The 25,306-nt window shown below is 31.5% G+C and overlaps 1 protein-coding gene across 1 annotated transcript; it reads left to right on the top strand.

Moving 5' to 3' along the window:
- Nucleotides 1-853: 853 nt before the first annotated feature.
- On the top strand, nt 854-25,166 carry LOC139527021 (uncharacterized). The gene is made up of 5 exons (XM_071322263.1): nt 854-1,028; nt 15,628-15,902; nt 16,549-16,778; nt 17,129-17,402; nt 23,028-25,166. The coding sequence occupies exons 2-5, from the start codon at nt 15,689-15,691 to the stop codon at nt 25,124-25,126; spliced, it is 2,817 nt and encodes a 938-aa protein (XP_071178364.1). The 5' UTR covers nt 854-1,028; nt 15,628-15,688; the 3' UTR covers nt 25,127-25,166.
- The last annotated feature ends 140 nt before the right edge of the window (nt 25,167-25,306 follow it).

Genomic DNA, 25,306 nt, shown 5'->3' with positions numbered 1-25,306 from the left:
ATTTTATAATAAACTAACGTTCCTGTTAGTATTTTTTTTTCAAATTCTTTTGAATATATATAATATCCATAAACAAGAACGTCAAGTATTTACGGATGGGCATTTTATTTATCGAATGAATCTATTTTTAAATTCTAACATTCCACTTTGTGAATATATTACTATACAAACTATAAGCAAAGACTTCTAAATCCATACTAAAACAGTATAGAACAATCAGCATTAATATAATTGTAATTAAATTTTGTTGTGATTATTGTAAATCATTTTACGGTTGTTGTGAGGTGCCAGGATTTAAAATCATGCTTTATGATTAGAAAACACACAAGTATTTTTTTTCACGACCGTTTAAAATTTAGATAAAATTTTGAATAAATTTACCTTTATACTTTCCGTTTTATGGATATATGATATATTACAATACAAAAAAATAAACAATACTTACTCATAAAAGTTAAATACTAAAATGGTATGAAATAATTAACGTAGAAATATAATAATTATTTTTTATAAACATTTTTTTTTTGTAGGATGCAAGAATTTATTTAGATTGAATTTTTATGTTTCCTTTACAAATTAGTATTTAAAAATACCAAAGCAGAGTATATTGTCATATACAATACTTATTTCTTAATTGCAACTCTGAAAATATTCAGATTTCAATCATTATTAGTTTCTTCAGAAACATAAATACAGTATATATTTCGTATATCAAAGAAGGAGGTAATTTGTTTATGCTTTTGAGAGGTGCTCTGGATAACGGAGGATTCTACATACACACATGTAAAATCCTTGTGTTGGTTCCCTGCGTAAAATATCAGTGAGTATGACTACTTGTCAATAACGATCGGGTACCAGTAAAAGAAGTAGACCGCTAGAGGGCGCAAAATTATCCGATTTTGTTTGTTGATTGTTAATCAACCTGTGTGAGGGAGATTTTTAACAGTGTGTACAGTGACTCAAGTAAAGATTTACAGCAGCAGCTGTTAAAATAAATTTAATTTAACAAGACTGAAACAGATGATAAGGTATACATAAAACACAAAACACAGTAAAAATTAAGTCTACTTTCGATTTCACATCACACAGGTCTTCGTCCTCGGAATGATGTCAACTCGTATCTTCGCCAACTCGTCCTTCTATCATATAGTACTACATTTTTATACGACCGCAAAAAAAAAATGCGGTCGTACATTGTATAATGATATCAGTCGTCGTCGTCCGAAGACAGTTGGTTTCCGGACAATAATTTTACTATAAGTACCGTATTTATTCTAATAAACGCCCCGGGGTGAAGACAATTTCCAAAAGGGGGGCGTCAATTAGAGAAACAAATTTTGTACCTTACTTCATTGACCTTTACCTTAAATTTTTTGAAACAGACTATAGTAACATACTCGTTTCTTTTTGTCTCCATAATCTATGAATAGCGTTTATCGGTAATGTGACCTCAATAAAAACGATAAGGCCAATTAAAATTAATTGATAGATTTTCATCCCCGCCCGCCCCTCTGAAATCTTCCCACCCCGATTTTTTTTTATTTTTGAAAAAAATACGATATCCGGATTTTGTTCATTTCCGTTACGGGTAACCGTCGATAATTTCGTTTCATATAAAACTTCCTGTTTCAAATGTCGGTTTTCGTATTTCTTAGCATAGTCTTACTGAATGATTAAGTCGATATATTCTGCTGATCTATGATGACAACATTATTTACCGAGAATAGAGATTGATTACGAGAAGGGCGTGAAAAATTCGAGTTACGAGTAATACGCTGTGTCCAAGAACGCAAATCGCCGTATGTCACAAATGACACAAATGTTTGTGAGTAAAACACTTTGGATTTATTTTATTTATGCAATGACTTTGTGTCAAGAAATTTGGACTGTGAATGAAACCCAAAATCGTTAGAATCGTGGAACACATTTGACTGGAATAAAGAAATTAACACGAGCATGAACTTTTTAGATTGGTGACCGTATATTGAGTTAAAAAAATCGACAAACATACGCATTTTTAATTTATTATTAGTTTATAGCAAGCTCTTAGATTTAGATTTAGCCTTAATTTCGTTTTTTTAGAAATAGAGAAAACATCCTCTGCCCCAATACCCACGATAGTGTCATTAAACAACTTTATGTTCTACATTGTAATTATATTTGCATCTTGCATATTAAGGACCGATCCTATTATTTAAACACTGTTTGAGTTTGCATTTTATTCTGTACTTATCGTACTTGTATTGCATACAAATGCACTTGCTTCATTTTATTAGGACAACAAAACATTGTTTAGAAAGAAAAACACATTTGATGTAGGTAGTCCAACTGAAGAGAGCATTTCTCCATGATTTCTGCTGTTTACTATAAAATAGGTTTCTAAAGCGGCAATTACATGTAGAACAGTGGTTGCCAATCAGAGATATATATTTATGAATTTGAAAAAAGCGGCACCAGCATATGGAGTTATAATATGCATGTGTCTCAGTTGGTACGTTACTCTAGAGCTATAGCTCAAAGTACGTTGATTTTGTTGAAGGAAGTACACCACTAATTCATGGTCCCATTGCTTTCTATGTTAAATTCCTCCGTTTCAAGCAGGCACACCTCTTTGTTTTAAGTTCAAATAAAGTGGCAATCATTGCATTTCAAAGCAAAACTTTATGGTGTCTTGTACTGAAAAAATCAACATACCTTTAATGGCATATAAGAAAGAACTTGTTCCTGGAACTTCGGCTGTACCAAAACAGGTACTTCAGATCTGACAAACAGATAAAATGTACCCTCTTTTTAAAATTTGGTGCAGTTTTTTCAATATTTAAAATTAAAAGTCCAAACGTGTTCTACAATGATCAGCTTTCATTTGATACCAAAAGTACCTAAATATTATACATATTTTGAAAGTTACACTCCTGCATAGGAACTATTTTGTGTTAAATATGTACTACTTTCTGGTATGTGCTTTCTGGCCGGGCCCGAATTAGTGGTGTTACACCTGAACAAGGAATACTGCTTTCTCAAAAGTTGCTAAGACAGGGCTATGAATCAATCAAATAAAGGTCATCACTCAAGCAATTTTATAGTCGCCATCATGAGCTGATTGGCCATTATGACAAAAGTGTGTCAGAAATCATATCTCAGTGATATTCTTCCTCATTCATAACAACCTTACATTATTACCGAACTGAACAAAGAAATAACATGACGGGTGCCGTATACGGTGCAGGAAATGCTTACCCTTGCGGAGCACCTGATTTCACTCATGGTTTTTAGTGGAGTTCGTGTTGTTTCCTACTTATTATTTGTAACTGTTGATGTAAATGTCTTTTGGTTTTATGAGTCTTTGGTTACTCCTTGGTTTTGATTGTTATTGTCTTATATTATACACGATACCTTATTGGTGTATTTAGATGATATAAGCTTATTATTACACTTGCATATATGAATAACACATGACAAGAAGGTTTCATATGAAATAAAATTTAAAAAATAAAATCCTCCCACCCGCCCCATTTTTTTCAAAAATTTGGATGAAAATCTACTAATTAATTTTAGTTGGCCTAACATTTGATGTATAAATTTATTCAATATTAGTTTAGAAATGCATGCCTGTTTATAACGTTGAACTTTAATAGCGTACTGTGTAACTGACAGATCTATTTTTGGAACTTGTGCACACTCTGTTGTATTAAACTATTATCGTAGTGGATTAAAACATGGGCATTATTGACTTTTCATTTCATGTTTTTGAGTGACCAGGTCGTTATCTTTGCAATATTGTAATGGGTTAGTTTCAATTTTATTTTTAAACTACAAAATGGGGGCGTTTATTAGAAGTACTGAACGCACGATTTTCGGTAGGGGGCGTTAATTAGAAGGGGGGCTTTAAATAGAATAAATACGGTAAATAGAAATCTATGGAATTTAAACACAAGGTTTATAACCACAAAAGGAAGGTTGGGATTGATTTTTGGGGTTATGGTCCTAACAGTGTAGGAATTAGGGGCTAAAAAAGGGCCGAAATAAGCACTTTTCCTGTTTCCAGACAATAACTTGTGAAATGGTGTATACATGTAGCTGTACTTGTGTGAAGAAAAAAAAGGAGGATTGTATGCCTGTCATGACCTGCATTGAAGAAGAACATCTCAGGTCATAACGAGTACAAACTTTTTTCAAGCTGAATTTAAGTATTTACATGATTATGGGGACATTTTTTTATATTTTAAAACTACGAGTTTCCAAAATAAGTTCCAATGGTTAAGTATTAACTGCAAATAATTTAAAACTATTATTGGTACAATGCACTTATGGTTTTGATAGATTAATGTTTAATACTTTAACAATTCATGCCAAGCCATAACCCCTTTTCCATATTTATATTCAATTCACGAGTTACAAGGCGTTCAGTGTGCATCTATCTGTACAGCTGTATACATTATTCCAAGGACTTATTTATGTATTTTTTAAGGACCTTGACTGGCAATACAGCCCTCACACAGTAGGTTATTGAAGTGTGGTTGATGTTAGACTCTAAAATTATTTTTTTCATGTTGCCATTTTTGGTTATTATCTTGAATACTATTATAGATAGAGATAAACTTTAAGCAGCAATAATATTCAGAAAAGTAAGATCTACAAATAAGTCAACATGACCAAAATGGTCAGTTCAGTTGACCCATTAAGGAGTTATTGCCCTTTATAGTCAATTGTTACAATTTTCATTAATTTGGTAAATTTTTGTAAATTTTACCAAATAATTTCTTCTATTACTAATGGGCAAAGTTCATTATAGATATAATTGTAAGTAGCAAGAATGTTCAGTAAAGTAAGATCTACAAACACATCACCATCATCAAAACACAATTTTGTCATGAATCCATCTGTGTCCTTTGTTTTATACATGTATGCACATAGACTAAGGTGAGTGACACAGGCTCTTAAGAGCCTCTAGTATTTCTTCACAACAGTACAGCTATATTAGATTTCTTTGGGTTTAATTTGAAGTTCTTTGGTAACATGACACCAGCATGACCTTTTTGTGGACAAGTAAATGGTTAAGTGGTCTTTACTTATTCAATGAGCCCCCATATTTTGCAGAAATAGAGTTAGCATTAGGGGTTTCTTTACATACATGAGATCATTATTTGGGACAAAGAATGTCATTACCATTGTACAATGTTGTACAATGTATGTCAGATTGATTAGATAGTTTATTTATTTTCTAAGCAAAGGTCATGAATTGTTTTAATTTTCTGACCCCGAAAAAGCACAAAAAGGTAATTAACATGATTAAATTGATTATGTAGAAGGGGACATAATTTAACTTAATTCATACATGAGAAACAGCTAACTTACAAATGTACTTAACTTAATCATTGTTAATAAAGATATATTCATGATATTCTAGTCCATGTATTGTCAAAATATTTTAAAATAATTTTACCCTCTTTTTCATGATTTAGTACTTATATCATGTTTCTTTCAGTCAAAATAATCAGAAATAAGAGTTGACAATCCAATATTCTTCCTGAATCAACATATTTTACTTCCGTGCTGATTTGAAACATTATTTATTGGGTTTTTGTTCACTCCTTTAGCATGTTAATTAAAAGTGGTAAGATGAAAAAAAGTGTTATCTGCTAGCTAGGGCAATGTGGGGTAGTAGATTGTTCTTCGGTTTGAATTGTTTTGTCACGTTTGGGACTATTTCATCTCTTAACTGACAACACCATTTTGATTTTGGTCATACAGAATCACTTGATCTATAGTTAAGAAAATCCAGTAGTCAGTTGTCTTAAATCCAAGCAAGACAGTCACTGTAAAATGTTAAATGTATGATTATAACCAGTATATTTTAGATGCAAGAATGTTAAAATGTGGAATTTGAATAATTGTTATAATTCAGTATTAGTTAAGATATTTAGCACTAGCTTAAGAAATAATTTACTTGATAAATAGTTAATATAAATCTTCACAATTTTAGATAAGTGTAAAGCAATTTATTATGTAATCCCCTGAGGCCTAAATGACAATAGAGAATTAAGGATTAGAGAAGTGCTATATATATACAAAAGGGATTTCTTACTTTTTAAGATTTTAGGTTATGTCACAAAGACTTGATATTTGGGAAAATAGATAAATAAGCTTTATTATGTAAAGTAAATATATTGAGTATTAATGTATGTAAAATTGAATAATGAAATACAATATATATGAGTTGACCATGCAGTTTGGAACACTTGCCTATAGTCACGTATTGGACACTGGTGTTATAGACTTGGATTTATATTAGACATGCTGTTTTATTATGTCTCATGAACTTATGTGATTATTGTGATTGATAAACTATACTGAATGCTGATTTAATAAACATTATATATTGAACTTTGAATCTGTGTTACTTTAACATGTATTCATATGAAAGCTACCAGCTAGTTCCCCCAACCTAGCAAGATGAATAACCAGGTCAGGAACGTGCAATGTACTGGCCTTGGTTATACGTGGCGGAGTGACCGAGCTTTCCGGTACTAAGGAGGGATACACGTGGGATGCGAACCTGAATACCTGAAGACAAGAGTCAGCATATCTCCATATAGGAAACAGTGCATTTTCCTGAGTGTGCAGAGGTGAGTCAACCTTTTATTTATGATCTTATATGACACCAAATCTTTAAATTTTACTTTATTTTGTAATTAAAGTTGTCAAGATCTTTAGATAGGATTTTCCCTCTAAAAGACTCAACATGTCTAGTTCAGTTTATCCTGACCCCTCCTTAGCTCTGATAGCCCCCCTTACGGAAAACATTATAATAGCCCCCCTTTTGGAAAATATTATCCATTTGAAATTAGGTAATTATAGACATAAAATTAGATATAGAAAAATCAATTATCAGCAGTGCTTAAGAATGTGAATGATAGTATAATATTTTTGGATTGACTTTCTTAAAGCTTATAAAGCACATAGATTTTGAAAAAGATATGTATAAGTAAATGAAATGTATTCAATGTACCCTTAAATAATACTGAGAGTATAAATTAAAATGGATATACTTTGTACAGATATTTATATTCTGCTAGATTAAGTAAAAAAAATAAAAAAATAAAAAGGAATAAGTATTTTGTTTCACCTTAAATGAAAATGAGTCAATGCAATGATACAATGCTTACTCTTTTGTGTTATTGAAAAGCGGTTATTTTGTTCTAAATAACGGGTTACAGTACAACCATATCAGTAGTTATACTGTGTCTGTCAGTTAATTCCTGCTGGACAAATGTATTCATTGGTAGTTATAACTATTAGATCCTTAAATATTGCAGGCTGACGGCACAACTATAGCTACTGATGTACGTTTTAAAAACCAATTTTAATTCAGATTATATAAAATGATTGCTAGTTAATGTACAAAAATGAAAAGGCTGCGTACAAAATATTAAATTTAAACTGGACTAAGAAACTAAGTATAGAAAAAAAAAAAAAAAAGGATGTTATAACTTAAGATATTCAAGCAGTATTATTAGCATACATAAATGCATTGTGACAATATTCTTTTGTATCTTTGAAAAATGTTATTTTTGTTCTGAATTTCTGGTTAAAGTACACAATATTCAGAAGTTAATTATAGTGTCTGTTAATTTAATCCTGCTGGACAAATGTATTCATTACATTAGTAGTTCTTACTATTAGATCCTTAAATATTGCAGGTAGACGGCACATCTACTGATGTACTTTTAAACCAATTTTACTTCAGATTATACAAAATGTACTTTATCAATGATACAAATAGAACTATCAAGTGGTCCCTATACATACATTGTATATAGGCATCACTATTTTTGAGCTGTTGTCTTTTTTTATTATAACTTAAATATTTTTAGTTGAAGAGAAACAAATATTTAAAGAGTACCTAATTAGGAAGTACAAAATAAACTGGGGTACAGTTGCTAAATAAATAGAAATAAGACGAGAAAGTATAGGAAATTAAGATAAAATATAAAGGGAAAAGAATTAGAAATTCTTACATGTAGTATGTTATTTATTGTAATGTTTATAAAATAGGTAGTTCAGTTACTGACCTAAAATTGTAGTATTCTAGTGAATATTTAAGAGATAAATAAATAAAAAAAATTCCCCAATTCAAATGAATTAATTAAAATAAGAGATAAGGGTTAATTGGTGTCATGTATGATTATGATATTGGTTGCACTTACATTCATGAAGTAACCTACCAATGGTGGACCCACAGATAAAGAAATGGTGGACCCACAGATGAAGAAATGGTGGACCCACAAAACGAAGAAATGGTGGACCCACACAGATGAAGAATGGTGGACACACAGTTAAAGAAATGGTGGACCCTCTAAATGAAGAAATAGTGGACCCACAAAATGAAGAAATGGTGGACCCACAAAATGATGAATTGGTGGACCCATAGAAGTGACCCTATTGTGCTTTTAAAAGTTAATGAAAGACAAACAATGATGGACATATAATATGTATCTAGTGAAAATTTATTTAATATTATAGGAACTAATTAGCAGAGATTTGTGATATATAAAATATATATTGACATTTTTATAACCGTACATAAATAGATAAAGAGACAATGAGATGTTAAAGTTAAAACTTGAACCAGAAATATATGAACATTAAGCCGTAAAAACTTTCAATTATGTGTTTTCCCCAAAAAATTGCGTTTGCATGGAATATGACGATTGAACCCAAGAACAAAATATTGCCTATATATGTATTGAATATGTATTTAATACAAAAACAGTTATAATTGCTTATTGATATGTTTTGCTTATGATATGTTATTAATTAATGTTTTGTGTTTCAGTTATATTAACTAGATAATTCTTTGATATATTACATACTCATGTGTAAGACATAGATAATTTTATTTTTATGAAAAATATATATGATATGATTACTAATATTTTTAACTTGTAGCTGATGACCGATATGGATAAAACATTGATAATCTTATATTTCAGCTGTATTGTATATATATTGCTATTTTTATGCCCCTTTGTGCACCTAGAAATACTTCATGAAGTATGCAATGAGCTCATTGTCATTATGTGAGAGTTGGACTTGTCAATATTAGTGATCTTCAGAGAACTTCCCTGATATGGACAATCTAAACTTGACCATTCCCCAAACCAAGAACATGTACATGTATATATATTTATTAATGTTTTATTACAGGATTCAGTAAATTAATTAATGATTTCACCATAATTTTTTTGTACATATTGTAATATCTAATTGACAGGAATCAGTGATTCAATTGCTTCACAATATATTGTTATATCTTATTGACAGGATTTAGTAATTCACTTGAACTATATGATATGTGTATAACATTTTTTTTTTATGATGCATTTTGTATTTAAATTGAAGATTGCAGGAGCAATCTTGGCGACAAAGGGAAGGGTATAACCAGTATATTTTAGATGCAAGAATGTTAAAATGTGGAATTTGAATAATTGTTATAATTCAGTATTAGTTAAGATATTTAGCACTAGCTTAAGAAATAATTTACTTGATAAATAGTTAATATAAATCTTCACAATTTTAGATAAGTGTAAAGCAATTTATTATGTAATCCCCTGAGGCCTAAATGACAATAGAGAATAAAGGATTAGAGAAGTGCTATATATATACAAAAGGGATTTCTTACTTTTTAAGATTTTAGGTTATGTCACAAAGACTTGATATTTGGGAAAATAGATAAATAAGCTTTATTATGTAAAGTAAATATATTGAGTATTAATGTATGTAAAATTGAATAATGAAATACAATATATATAAGTTGACCATGCAGTTTGGAACACTTGCTTTATAGTCACGTATTGAACACTGGTGTTATAGACTTGGATTTATATTAGACATGCTGTTTTATTATGTCTCATGAACTTATGTGATTATTGTGATTGATAAACTATACTGAATGCTGATTTAATAAACATTATATATTGAACTTTGAATCTGTGTTACGTTAACATGTATTCATATGAAAGCTACCAGCTAGTTCCCCCAACCTAGCAAGATGAGTAACCAGGTCAGGAACAAGCATAGTACTGGCCTTGGTTATATGATAGTACTAGAACACACCTGTGATATGACTGAATTAAAGTACATACCGTAACGCCTATAGCTGATGTTTAGTCTGGAGTTTTAGTATTTGTATTGTCGTCTGATTATAAGGTGAACAGTTTTAAAATAAAATTGAGAATGGAAATGGGGAATGTGTCAAAGAAACAACATCCCAAAAAAGAGCATTTTTCTCTTTTTTCAAGATCTATTTGTTTGGGCCCATCCTAAATTTCTTACTACAACTTGGAAGGCAAATACTCACACTAAATCTGTACCACAGTACAGTGTGTTTAATGTCCGCCTTTACATCTTAACCCTTGGTAGTGCTCCCAATAAAGGAGGAATATACAGAACATACATACATACAACATGTACAACCGGAAACTACATGTGACACATGCTATTGGTATCGGTATTGGATTTGACCAATAACATTTACTTGTTAACTATCGGTAATACTAATTATTTGGAAAACATAAGGGCCTGCATGGAATGGTGTAATTGATATATCATGTATATTAGTTATATATAAAGTTGAATTCTTTGATTCTTCATTTAAATTGCGTCATCCTGGCTAACAAATTAGACCTCGTTATTTTAGTATACTATAATTGCAGAAATTATTTGGCAAATTAAATTCTCATAATTGAAAATCAGCACTGCTGTCATTAGGGAATTGTGATTAGGTAATGTACATTTTACTTACAAAACAAACATTATTTCTAGTTTTAACAATTTGGACCTCGTTATTTAAGTATTATAGATGCACACATACATTACCACATTGTTCCTCGTACATTTACACAACAGGAGCAAAAACCCTCTTATCAATATTTTAAATAAGGAAATGTAGCTTATTGCTCTTTTGATGATTAAGGTTTTGCTATTTTGAATTATCATTCATTTTTGGAAAATGACGCAGTCATTGTTCCATAACTGCCGACCTGATTTCTCTGCCTACCGCGCTTGGTTTCGTATTTACTAATTTCAATACAAACTGGAGGAATGTGCTTGTGTTATCATTATGCATGAGCATTGTGTAGTAATCAGCCAGGAACCAGTTTACAAACTAACTGGTTTCTGTTTGTATTCCACTACAGTCGAACAAAGTGTTGTAGTTTGACAGGAACCAGTCCAGAATTTTGTAAACTACAAAACGTAATCGGTTATTATCATTCCGTTTTGGTGTTTCATACCGACTTATATGGTTTGAATAAGCTTAAGACCCTTCAAACATTAATGTGATAGGTATATTTAAGACTGTTTTACAAAAGGATAAAACTGTTTTGCTTTAAAAGTCGTACTATAGTGATATATGTTATGTACGGATTTCCACTCTCACCGGTTAATTTCTTCTTTTACACGTGCTTTTGAAACTTCCTGTTTAAACATCGCAAGTTTTAAAATTGTTTTTTGAGTGAATTAAACTTATTTTAACAATCACGAAGCGTTCGGGAATCATTTCAAGCAGTTTCTTCTTCTCTTTGATGATGGAAAATAGGTTTTCTCAAGAAAATACCGCAAACGATCGCAGAGGAATTGAAACGTACAAGTCAAGTCGGCACCTGGTTAAATTGGCATCTAGTCAAATCGGCACCTATTTGACGTCAATTCGGCTTCCAATAATATTTATTATAATATTTTCTATTCAATTAATTAATAACTGTTACCAAGTACATAGTGAATATTAGGTAAACAACGAAACCAAAGTGAATATCTTGTTGTGTATAAAAGTAAACAACGAAGCTATTGTTTTAGGCACTGGCTACGGTTACATGGAAATGTAACAATAATTAAAATATTATTGTTACATTGGAGACTAATTGCCGGAATGCAAAGTTGGGAGAGGAACCGATTAATTACGAATGTAACAATAATTACTGAGGCTACGGTTACATGACGTTATTGTTACATGAAAAACAGCAATGTACGCTAGATTTATTAAACTTAATCTTCTATAGTTGTATTGCTTAATTCTTTCATATGTACTAAACAATACTTGTAATACTGATAAATAATAAATATATTATTCAACAAATGGTGTATAACTTGAATAGTTTTACGTATTAATGGTTTAGAAGGGTTCTTAAAGATACTACTCAAGATTAGGAGTGTCAAAGGCGAAAAATATAGTTCAATGGTTTCACTTTTTTAAATTATTTATATATAACTGCACACCTACTCTAATACTGACATTATAATTTGAACCAATTTTGTTTAGGGTGAAAAAAAATGAAAACTTGGGATGCGTTTTAAACGAAACTGAAACAATCATGACAATATCAAGAAATACATTTCATACAGCTATACAACTTGACGCAAATCGATAAATCAAAATCAAAGTTTGCTAACTGTAACTTAAATACTAAAAACTTCTATATGTACACGTATCCGTGGAGGACGGAATTTTGTTCATCAAAAATGTGTTGGACTTTAAAAACCACTTACTGGATTGGTAGAAATTGTCATTGTATGTAATAAATGTATTTATTGTAAATATAAAATAAATGTCTTCAACTTTTATTATTTAGACATAGAAAGATGTGGTGTGAGTGCCAATGAGACAACACTCCATCCAAATAACAATTTAAAAAGTAAACCATTATAGGTTAAAGTACGGCCTTCAACACGGAGCCTTGGCTCACACCGAACAACAAGCTATAAAGGGCTATTACTAATCCCATCGTACATTGCTGTTTTTCATGTAACAATAACGCAATGTAACCGTAGCCTCAATAATTATTGTTACATTCGTAATTAAACAGGTCCTTACCCAACCATGCATTCCGGCATTTACTCTACAATGTAACAATAATATTTTTATTATTGTTACATTTCCATGTAACCGTAGCCAGTGCCATTGTTTTAACCATTAGACAATTATTAAAATTAAATGGAAAACTATGAGTCCCTTTCAATAAATCAAACTTTCATGCCAAATAATTAGCAAATTTAAGGTGTTTGTTTTTTTTCAGTAATGTTTAAACAGCATTAAACAAACAATCCTGTAAAAGACTCAACTGGTTAAATAATGCATAAAAATATCCAATATCTCATGTATTAGTCCAAATAATAATGACGTCTGACAAGGCTATTTTATTTTTTTCTGGGACGCCTTCCTAAGACGTTCGTAGGAAGGCTTCCTAAGAAGGCGTCCCAGAAAAAAATTAACATAGCCTTGTGGTCATAGGAAGGTGTCCCAGAATAAAATTTAAAAAGCCTTGCCAGACGTAATAATTATTTGGACTACTCATATATATCATTAAAAATACACCAAAAAATTCATGTAGTTGAGAAAAATAAATACATACAAAATGTACATGAACATCCAAAAAAAGTGAAAGTTAGTATTAACTCTTTTTGCTTTAAAAATTTACAACTGCATTTAAGTATTGAATGCTTTTTTTTTGTAAATTCATTGAGGTGTAAAAGCGTTGACCGAAGTACTTTTTGTATGAAGCGCGTAAGCGTAAGCGCTTCATTCTAAAAATGTGCACACGGTCAACACTTTTGCAACCCTATGAGGTTACAAAAAGAAACATTCAATACTTATAATTACTTTTTTTAGCTAGGATCATGAAAACACGAATTTTATAACTTTTTTATTCAATTCATCTGTGCACTTTATTGTGGGACCACGTGTTATCATGAATGAAAAGTTTTATTGAGTGATGCAATTGCTTGAGGAATAACATGTGATGTGCAGTTAGCCAATCAGAATAAAGTATTATAATGAAACATATATCAAATGTAATTATAACAAAATACATTATGTTGTAAGAGTTATCTCCCCAAACACTGTTTTTCTTGTGGCCACCTCTCCTTCGTAACCGTAAAAGATTTTGTTTTACCAAATTGCTCGTTACATATTTAGGATAAGAATATTCGTTTGAACCATAGCTCTATGGGGACTCCATATGAGAGTTATTCCCCCTTTTTCATTTGATTCAAGCGATATGCATTTTCAACTGGTAAACCATAACTGATAGAGACCTAAGGTCTTCATGAGGTCATTGGTACTAAAAATGAAAATGAGGTCAATGTCAAAGGTCCAGGTCATATTATAAATTTTGATTTTGGCTTATTTTCACTTCTTTTCAAATACTGTATGACATTTTGACAAATAATTTTTCATAAATTATTAGTTGCGACATGTCCTTACTTGTATATTTTGGTTGAAAGGCTGCGCATACAATAAAAGGGAGTTTTTGTCCATCTTACATTTAAAATTACGCGTCAAGTGGTAGTACTCATTAACCAAACATATTAAAGACCTAGGATATTTTGATTCAAGGTCCATGGTTTGTGACCTTGAAATTGAGGTCAAGGTCATAGGTTAATAGGACGTCATAAAGCCATAGGAACTAACATTTTAAACTGATTTTTCATATTTCAATATAAAAATAGATCTTTTCTAGTGGAAAGACTTCAATTGTTCTCTGAACAATTTGTTTTTAATTTACTTCATATTTTGTGGGAGAAGGGGTTTCAGACTATGTGGTATCAGGTCTGTTTGCGCCCAATACACTTTCGCACCTCGCACGTTCACACCCAAGGTTTGTTCGCACTCTACTCATTCGCGCCCAATTTTAATTCAAATTCAAGTTGAATAATTGGAAAATCATGATTGTTGTTTTAAATTGCTTTGGTGTAAATACTGAATGTATTTATAGCTTGGTATGAGTAAAACATTGAAGATTTTAAAGGAAAAACACAAAAGATAATTGTTTTAAAGCCCTTTGATCTGAAACAACGAAACAATAAGATATAGGAACCAAAATATAGCAATCCACTATTATAACCAAAACATGATAAAATTTATTCAACACACAGAAAAAAAATTAGTCAGAATCTCACTTCATTATGAAAGAGGTCAATGAAACAAAGTATAGCAATACACTAACCAAAACATGATTAAGAGTTATTCAACGCTAAATAAAACGTTGACAAAATACCACTTTATTTAGAAAGGATTATTATTATCTTTAACAATACGCTATCCAAAACATGATTAAGATTTATTCAACACAAAAAAAAAAATGCTGTCTCACTTTATTTTTAGACAATGACAACAATTATACTTATAAGAAAACACTTGCTTACAGAGTTATTAAACACAAAACCAATTAAGATTAGTTGCGAACATGTAGGGTGTGAAAGTGAAAGGGGGCGAACATGAGTTGGCGCAAACGTGAATGGACGCGAATGGACCCGGATTCAGCCTATGTACCAGTGAGAAATATAGAAGCCTTTCCACGGGATTTATTTGTACAATTCAGGTAGTCTTGACCTATTCATTTGTCTTTAAAAAAAAACCAGCCAGTTGGCACCTTCACTTCACACACACACATATACGAATATCAATTATATGCTTACGAGACATGTTGCATTGTTAAACAAATTACGGTATGTGAAAATCAAGACTTGCATAAAAACTATCCCAATATTAGAGACAGTGGCGTCATTTTTCTTCAGAGCTTTCAGCTCTTTGATTTTATATCATTTTTAGAATTTTATTTTTATTTTCAGAACCACATGGACCATATTAAGAATGGTATAGGTTTCAATTGTAAATAGAAGGATTTGTAGAATGATGGCACCCCTCTTGGAAGAAGAGAATTATGTACGCTTAGCTTTGTTATTGAAAGGAGTGTCACCAAGAGCAGTCCGTACTTATTTTGACAGAGAATTTCCACCTACTTATCTACCGTCAACACTGAATACAAACTACAACACTCTTCAGGATTTAAAATTAAAAAGAGTTTTGAACCAGGCTCAGTGGAATCTGTTGTTTCCAAGAAATGGTATGTTTATACATGCTATGTGGCTAAGAAAACCCCAATGCAATGAATTTAAGTTTAACATGTTAATGGATTTGAACGTCACTGATGAGTCTTTTGAAGACGAAACGCGCATCTGGCGTATATATAAAATTTAGTCCTGCTATCTATGATGAGTTTATGTTAATATGGAGAGTATATGTGTGATTGAATTCACCTCAGAATTGATGTTGCTTCTTTCTTCTTCTTTATCTTTATCCTATGGTAACATACTGTTGCATATATGGTATATTTAAAAATGTTATCTCAGTTTAAACAAAATAATTATCTAGTGCAACGAAAATAATCCACCATTTTCTACATTTAATAATGCCTGTACCAAGTCAGGAATACGACAGTTGTTGTCCATTCGTTTTTGATGTGTTTTGTCATTTGATTTTGCCATGTGCATGATGTGATTAGGGATTTTCCGATATGAGTTCAGTATTTTTGTGATTTTACTTTTTAATTTCAATATTTAATATTTTTGATGTTTTAGGTGTACCTGATTCTATTACTTCTGATGTTACAGGTGAACTTAGTTCAAATATTTTTGATGTTATCAGTGTACCCGATTTTATTACTTTTGATGTTATAGATGTTATTAATTATAATTCTTTCGTTGTTATAGGTGTACCTGTTTCCACAACATTTGATGTAACATTGATGATTTGCTTGATCAGAAACTTAACATCTGTTACTCAGCCAATCAATGGCTTTGACAGACTACCACTACCAGTGGAGACAACTCCAGGACCTGATCTAGCAAGGATTAAATGGTACAGGAATATATTAGCCCATCATGATAGTAACAAAATGACCACTGGTGATTTCAATACAGCATGGAGTAATATATCTGATGTAAGTGTTACATAACTTAAGTATGAGTGATTTTATATATTATATATATATATAATATCACTGACAGGTTATGAAGGGCCCAGAGGATCTACCGCAAGTAAAAATGTTAATGGGTGCCTTCTTTCAAAATCATTGATCCAACATGTATTTGTTTTTCCTCACAATTTCGATGAACAAGATATAGGGATGCAGTGTATGAGCTTTCCCTATCTCATGCCTCAGTGACTTCAAATGTTAATTTTTCTAATAAGATGGGTGTGAAATGCATTCATGAAAAAGTCTGTTAACAATAATTTTGAGTTATATGGAGTTTTGATTGAATACTATTCTTTTTCAAAATATTTTTGTAGGCAGTAAGTAGACTGGGTGGTCAGCCAATGAATCAAGAGTGTCAAGAGTTAAAGGTTAAAATCTTAGATCAGTCAAATCAGGAAATTATGCTGGAAATCAAACAATCACAGGAAAAGATAAAAGAATTAGGACAAACAGTGGAAAATTTGGGGACGGAGCACTTAGAAGTGACGGAAAATCTGAGGAAGTTACAAGTTTCCCACAGTACTTTACAGACTGAGCACTCTAAGGTGACAGAACTTTTGAAAGACCCAATACCGTGGAACATCAGAGGTACATTATAATCATTTACAAAGGTTGTAGAGTTATATAGCTAAGGATATATAAAACAAGGGAATTTATCTTCAATATTTACTATATTTCTTGTATTTTGGGTTTTTATCTCCCCTGACCTAAAGCATCAAAGGAGCTATTGTTGTCACTTGGTGTCAGTTGTTGTTGTCTGTTGTCAGGTAAAGTGTAAAACATTCTACTCTAAAATTAACAACTGGGCTAGTTGTCATAGAGGTAAGTTTTGTTTTATCTTAAAGTCTGTTGTCTCTAAACTTTTCTTGAAAAATCTCCTTCTGTTAAACTGTTCAATTGATTGAAACCAAAGTTTGTCTGTTCGTGTATCATGTGTAAAGGATGTCAACTATATAGTTTGAAATTTTCCTCCAGTCTGAGCAATCAACATGGCCACTATGGCTATAAAAATATAACATAGGGGGAACACTACAGTTTTGATTAGTATCTGGAAAACTAGAGCCAGTTGAGAAAAACTGAAAGGGGAAATATGGTTAGCATAACAAACTCTATCTACCCTGAATATTTTAGAAAAATCTGTCCTATTTATAATTTACTTCCCCACAGACTTGGGGTAATTGTAATTGTAATCGTTAATTAGCTGTAATCGATTACAATTTTTCAAGTAATCATTGTAAGCATTAATCAGCCAAAAATCTGATTACATGTAATTTAATTTAATCAATTACTTTTCAAAATACCCTGTAATCCTGATTACTTTTAGATTACATTCTGATTACAATGAAAAAAATTTAAAACAGTGTTTATGGTCAATAAATGAACCTTTTTGTTATTCATATTTAATAAATATTTAACATGTTAAAATAGCTGTGTTTACTTTAGCATATTAAATGATATGTATACTTCAGTAAAAAATAAACTGATACAGTATTGAAAAGTCATCACTGGCCTATTGTAAAAGATATTGTGCATATATTCACAATTTAAAGATGTGCATATATATTTGATAATAACTGTTCTATTCAAGTAAGGCCAGAATTTTTTAATTTGTTGGTTTACGGATCCGCCGACCCGATTTTGTCGATTTCCAGAATAAAAATAAAATTGACTTTTCATGCTTTTTTATTCCCGCCGACCCTAACAAATGCATAATCCCTGAAAAATAATTAAAATATTCATTTTTTTTTATGAAATGATTGCATTAATCACTTATAAAATTGATAACACTTTCTGTACAGTGAAAAAATAAAACTTCCAGGTGTCGTTTCTAAAAAAAGAGAAATCAATTTTAACTGACCTTGAAATGTCAATTGCGCAAATAATTTTGCAAAACGAAACCTGTGTTTAAAACCAATTACACAATAAGTTCGTTTCCCGTATTTGTAATCAGTCCGTAAGATGCATCATCTGATAGAAATAGACTTGTCCAAATGTGGACAGGTGGAAGACATCAAGTTAAAGTACTGAATATTAAATAATCATTTGGAATTTTCTTGTTTCATAGATAATAAAAAAATATTGTCCATTTGGATAAAAAACGGGAATGCATGACAACAGATTAAGCCGATATTCTCGTTTTTCAAGTGGACGAGTCTATTACGTTTTTGACACGTGTGTTGAAACTTATTTTCGTACGACGTTTTTACATTTTTTTTTCTTTATCAGTTTTCCTGCTTGAAGATCATTATTCACCAAGTTTTTGGAATTAATTAAGAGCTACACGAATCTGTTTTTTTACTTTTTGTTATGAAATGACGATTTAATTTCGTCTTTGTCCGTGTACCCCCCTTTTTTTACAGGACATTATTATTATTAGAATGTCATGCGATGTTTATGACAGCTGAGCAATAAAATTTCATCGAACTAAAATCAAAGAAATGATGACAAAATAGCATAACAAACATATTGTTAGAAAGGTGAAATATATATTTATTTTGCATATAATTTTTTCTGTCTTGAATAATTTTTTTTCTTTTTTTTTCCGACCGACCGACCCGACTTTTTCATGGAGAAAATCCGTAAACCAACAAATTAAAAAACCCTGGCCTAATACTATTCTTTAGTTTAACCCCTGAATTATAATCTTTGGTTAATATTGTGATTTTAGTCAACTTTGAATTGACATGTAGGAGACTTATTAAGGTTTGTTTTTATTGCAATTACCAGTTGTGTATAGCTGTAGGGCAGTATATATGATAAAAGATAAATTAGACATTTGAAAAATTATCTAATTAGCACAAACTAAATTAAAAGTTGGAAAATTTTTGGTAGATGTTTGAACTGGACATGCAAAATTTAATGATTTTAGTACTTATTTTTTGTTTGCAATTTAATTAAACAATTCTATTAAAATTTTACATTGTCAGTACTTTTTAACTGGTAGCTTTATTTCATCAATATCTTAACTCCTAGAAACTGCACCTTGATGTACATATGAAGTCTGGAAGAGGTCAGAAGACAAACATCAAATTCTTGATAGACCTTTATTCAATTGAATTCAAATAATTCAGAAATAATTCATGATAAAGTGTAATAGGTCATAACCAGTGACATTATGTTCATGTATATATGTTGTGAATTTTTCGTGGTTTATCAAATAGATGAAGTTTGAAAGTTAATTATTCGCATCATTCAATTTTTTTTTAATTCATTGTAATCAGATGTAATCATGATTACATTACTAAAGTAATCATTAATTTAATCAGATACTTTCAGAAATGATGTAATCAGTAATTTAATTTAATCGTACAAATGACAAAGTAATTGTAATTTAATCAATTACATTGAAAGTAATCCGACCCATCTCTGCTTCCCCAATCCTGAATTGTTGATTTTTGTCGAGCCTACGACCTCTGTCGCAGAAAGCTGGACATAGTGATAGTGATCCAGTGGCAGCGGGAATGGGGTGTTAGCTAACTTCTTGAAAGCTTAATATTTCAGTAGGTAGAAGACCTGGACCCTTCCTACTTTGTATATAGATGCCTTATGTTACGAAGTTTCCGTCTGTCATATGTCCATTGTCATTGACCTCTTTTTCATGGTTCAGTGACTACTTGAAAAAAAAAATAGGATTTTTAGTATTCTTAATTTCTCTCTTATTATGAGTAATAGGATAACTATATTTGGTATGTTCCTACCTTGCAAGGTCCTCGTGCCCGTCCGACAGTTTTCACTTGACCGCGACCTCATTTCATGGATCAGTGAACAAGGTTAAGTTTTGATGGTCAAGTCAATATCTCTGATACTATAAGCAATAGGTCTAGTATATTTGGTGTATGGAATGATTGTCAGGTGTACATGTCCAACTGGCAGGTGTCATCTGACCTTGACATGATTTTCATGGTTCAGTGGTCATAGTTAAGTTTTTGTGATTTGTACTGTTTTTCTAATACTGTATGCAATAGGTCTACTATATTTATAGTGTATGGAATGATTGTCAGGTGTACATGTCCAACTGGCAGGTGTCATCTGACCTTGACCTCATTTTCATGGTTCAGTGGTTTAAGTTAAGTTTTTGTGTTTTGGTCTGTTTTTCGAACACTATATGCAATAGGTCAACTATATTTGGTGTATGGAAATATTTTTATACCCCCGCTTTGACAAAAAGGGGGGGTATACTGTTTTACCTCTGTCTGTCCTTCCGTCAGTCCATTAGTCCGTCAGTCTGTCAGTCAGTCCGTCAGTCCCATGAATATTTTTCGTCACATTTTTCTCAGGAACTACACTACCAGGATTTTTGAAATTTGGTTTCAGGCTTGATATAAGTCAGCTATACTGTGTGATGCGTTTTCAGATTCATCACTCGACAACTTCCTGTTTACCGAACACTTGTATCATTTTTACACCTGATAGCCAAGTTGAAAATTTTTCGTCACATTTTTCTCAGGAAATTGCACTACCAGGATTTCTGATATTTGGTTTCAGACTTGATATAAGTCAGCTTTACAGTGTGATGCGTTTTCAGATTCATCACTCGCCAACTTCCTGTTTACAGAACACTAGTATGATTTTACACATGATAGCCAAGTAAAACAATTTCGTCACAATTTTCTCAGGAACTATAATACAAGGATTTCTGAAATTTGGTTTCAAGGTTTATATAAGACAGATATACCGTGTGATGCGTTTTCAGAGTCATCACTCGATAACTTCCTGTTTACTGAACACTTGTATATTTTTACACTATTAATATTATCCACTTGCGGCGGGGGTATTATCAGGGAGCAGTAGCTCACAGTTTTACTTGTTTGATGTGCATGTCAGTCTGCCAGGTTTTATTTGACCTTGACCTCATTTTCAAAATGTTTTGTAGTTGTATATTGGTACGACGTTGGCGTCGTCGTCGTTGTCCAAAGACGCATTGGTTTTCGCAGTATAACTTTAGTTTAAGTGAATGGATCTCTATAGAATTTAAACACAAGGTTTATGACCACAAAAGGAAGGTAGGGATTGATTTTGGGAGTTTTGGTCCCAATAGCTTAGGAATTATGGGCCAAAAAAGGGGCCCAAATAAGTATTTTTCTTGGTTTTCGCACAATTACTTTGGTATAAGTGAATAGAAATCTATGAAATTTTAAGACAAGGCTTATGACCACTAAAGGAAGGTATGGATTGATTTTGGGAGTTTTGGTCCCAACAGTTTAGGAATTAGGGTCCAAAAAAGGCCCAAATAAGCATTCTTCTTGGTTTTTGCACAATAACTTTAGTATTAGTGAATAGAAATCTATGAAATTTAAATACATGGTTTATGACCTCAAAAGGATTGTTGGGATTGATTTTGGGAGTTTTGGTCCCAACAGTGAATTTAGATTTTTGATATTTTGGCCCGGTTATCAAATTGGTCTACATTGAGGTCAAAAGGGTCTAAAATTAAACTTTGTTAGATTTCATCAAAAATTAAATTCTTGGGATTCTTTGATATGCTGAATCTAACCATGTATTTCGATTCTGGATATTGGACCATAATAGGTTAATTTAAAATGTTTAAGTTCTTAGACCACGTTCATTCTGTGACAGAAATTGTGCTGTGTCAAATATTTAATCACAATCCATCTTACATGTCTTAAGAGCTGTATCAAGCTTGAATGTTGTGTCCATACTTGCCCCAACTGTTCAGGGTTTGACCTCTGCGGTCGTATCAAGCTGACCCAGCGGAGCATTTTATTGTGTTTTGGTCTGTTTTTCTTAAACTATAAGCAATACATGTAGGTTAACTATATTTTTCCGGCCTGATGATTTTGTGCAGAGTTATGGTCCTTGGACTTTAAAATTCACTAAAATAATCAGTTTTCCGCACGTTTTTTTTTGTCATTCTTGAAGATATTGACTTGATATTTGTAATATAGTTTACACCATGACAAGTTATAGATCAAGTTATAATTTTGTTTCAATACAATAAATTTTTAACCTGCAGGGGACTATATCTTAATGCCACGCAATACTCACAGAATGCTTGTTCTATAAAAATATATTGTTTGGATCAAAAAACCAATATATCTTTTATTGAGGAATAACTTTGATCATGTAAGCTCAAGTCCTAAAGTTTTATAAATTTTATAAGGTATATGAGTACATATCAGTATGGCAAAATCACAGAAGTCAGTCTCAAAATAATTGTAAATTTTAAAGAAATATCAAATTCTTTCTTTTTAGGTCAAATTAAAGAGGAATTAAAAACTTGGACAGAAGATGACAAAATGTTTATAGAAACAAATGGAGCAAAGAGTGTATTAAAATGTATTAAAGAAAATGGTTGTGTTGTTGTCACCGGAAGTTCGGGAACAGGAAAATCATCATTGATGCGTCATGTTGCTCTACGAATGCAAGAAGAAGGCTTTGTTATTTTACCGGTAACAAACCCTGAAAAAATTATCAAGTGGTACAATCCAAGTAAGAAAATCCTGTTTGTTGTTGATGACTTTTGTGGAACATATATCGTAAATCCTATGAAGTTAGAAAGCTGGAAAAATCTGATGGAAAAAATCAAAACATTAATAGAAAAAAAAACAGTCAAATTAATCATGTCTTGTAGGCTTCAGGTTTTTAAGGATGAAAAAATGAAATCTTTATCTTTTGATCAGTCCTGTGAATGTAATCTTTTGTCAGAAGATAAACACTTATCAGAAACAGAAAAACAATCTATTGCTGAACTTTACTTAAAAGCAAACGCCTATAAGATCAGGGAATTTTATGACATGTTTGACTGTTTTCCTCTTTTATGTCAATTATACAGCAAAAACAAAAATCTAATAATGGAAGATTTCTTTAAGAATCCATTTACAGTTTACAAAGAAGAGATAGACAAATTACAAACAGAGGGAGCACATGTCAAATACTGTGCACTTGCTCTTTGTGTCATGTTTAACAATCGTTTAAAAGAAGAATGGCTCACAGAAGATGTCGATAAAGATATCAAAACAATTATAAAGAACACATATGAAGCTTGTAAAGTAGTCAAAGGAACATCTCGATTGGTACTTCGTGATGAGCTGGATTCACTAACTCATACATTTATCAGAAAGGATGGTGAATTATACAGAACTATTCATGACAAGCTGTTTGACTTTCTTGCTTTTTACTTTGGCAGTGTTATGATTTATTGTTTAATTAATAATGCTTCAAGTGATTTTATTCGTGAAAGGTTTGTTTTTGAAAAAAAAGGTAAAAGAAATGAATTTTTAATAGATGTATCAGAAAGATATCAGCAAATGTATATAAATAGATTGGTAGAGGACTGGTTTAGAGGACAGGTAGTACATGTCTTCTGTAACATCAATATGGATGATCAAATCTTCAGACAAAGAATCCTTGTACATTTGAATGGAATAGAAATATCAAAACAGAAACAATTGGCTAGTCTATATCACACACGAAACAATAGCACACCATTAATTCAGTGTTGTTTTATTGGAGATATTGAGCTGGTTACATGGTGCTTACGTCATTGTACCAGTAATGTAAACCATTGTCGTAAAGATGGAGTATCACCTCTGGTCATTGCTTGTAAGAATGGACATACTGAAGTAGTACAGATGTTAATAAACAATAAGGCTGACATTAATAAGTGTAGAGATACTGGAGGATCACCTTTGTTCGTGGCTTGTCAGGAAGGACATACTGAAGTAATACAGATGTTAATAAACAATAAGGCTGACATTAATAAGTGTATGGATGATGGAGCATCACCTCTGTTCATTGCTTGTCAGGAAGGACATACTGAATTAGTACAGATGTTAATAAACAATAAGGCTGACATTAATAAGTGTAGAGATACTGGAGGATCACCTCTGTTCATGGCTTGTCAGAAAGGACATACTGAAGTAGTACAGATGTTAATAAACAATAAGGCTGACATTAATAAGTGTAGAGATGATGATGGAGTATCACCTCTGTACATTGCTTGTCAGATAGGACATACTGAAGTAGTACAGATGTTAATAAACAATAAGGCTGACATTAACAAGTGTAAAGATACTGGTGCATCACCTCTGTACATTGCTTGTCAGGATGGACATACTGAAGTAGTACAGATGTTAATAAACAATAAGGCTGACATTAATAAGTGTATTAGAACAGGAGAATCCCCCATATTTATAGCTTGTTATAAAGGTCATGTAAAGGTTGTTGAATTGTTGTTAAAACATGAAGCAGGTTGTAACATTAAATGGAGAGGACTAACACCACTAGATATTGCAAGCAGAGAAAATCATACCAATATTGTATATTTGTTACAAAAAATAGAAATACTATAATTAGAAGTTCGGCGAACATGATAAAATAGATCAACATGATCAATAGAACTATTCTGCTTACCGGGTATTATATAATTAAACAAAATAAACCTTTAGATACAAATGCTAGCTAGAAGAGAAAATCATACCAATGTTGTTTGTTTGTTAAAAAGAGAATAAATAGATAAAAACTGTGATGTG

The sequence above is a fragment of the Mytilus edulis genome, chromosome 6 (genome assembly GCF_963676685.1).
Source record: "Mytilus edulis chromosome 6, xbMytEdul2.2, whole genome shotgun sequence".
Classification (NCBI taxonomy): domain Eukaryota; kingdom Metazoa; phylum Mollusca; class Bivalvia; order Mytilida; family Mytilidae; genus Mytilus; species Mytilus edulis.
Note: the sequence above shows the minus strand (reverse complement) of the source record. Positions and strands in the feature narration are given on the sequence as shown.

What these genes read in the sequence shown, in the direction of transcription:
- LOC139527021 (XM_071322263.1), top strand. Translation starts at nt 15,689, where the DNA reads ATGATGGCACCCCTCTTGGAAGAAGAGAATTATGTACGCTTAGCTTTG. An exon ending in CATGGAGTAATATATCTGAT is followed by an intron (nt 16,779 to 17,128) that starts GTAAGTGTTACA and finishes ATATTTTTGTAG; the next exon opens with GCAGTAAGTAGACTGGGTGG. An exon ending in AATACCGTGGAACATCAGAG is followed by an intron (nt 17,403 to 23,027) that starts GTACATTATAAT and finishes CTTTCTTTTTAG; the next exon opens with GTCAAATTAAAGAGGAATTA.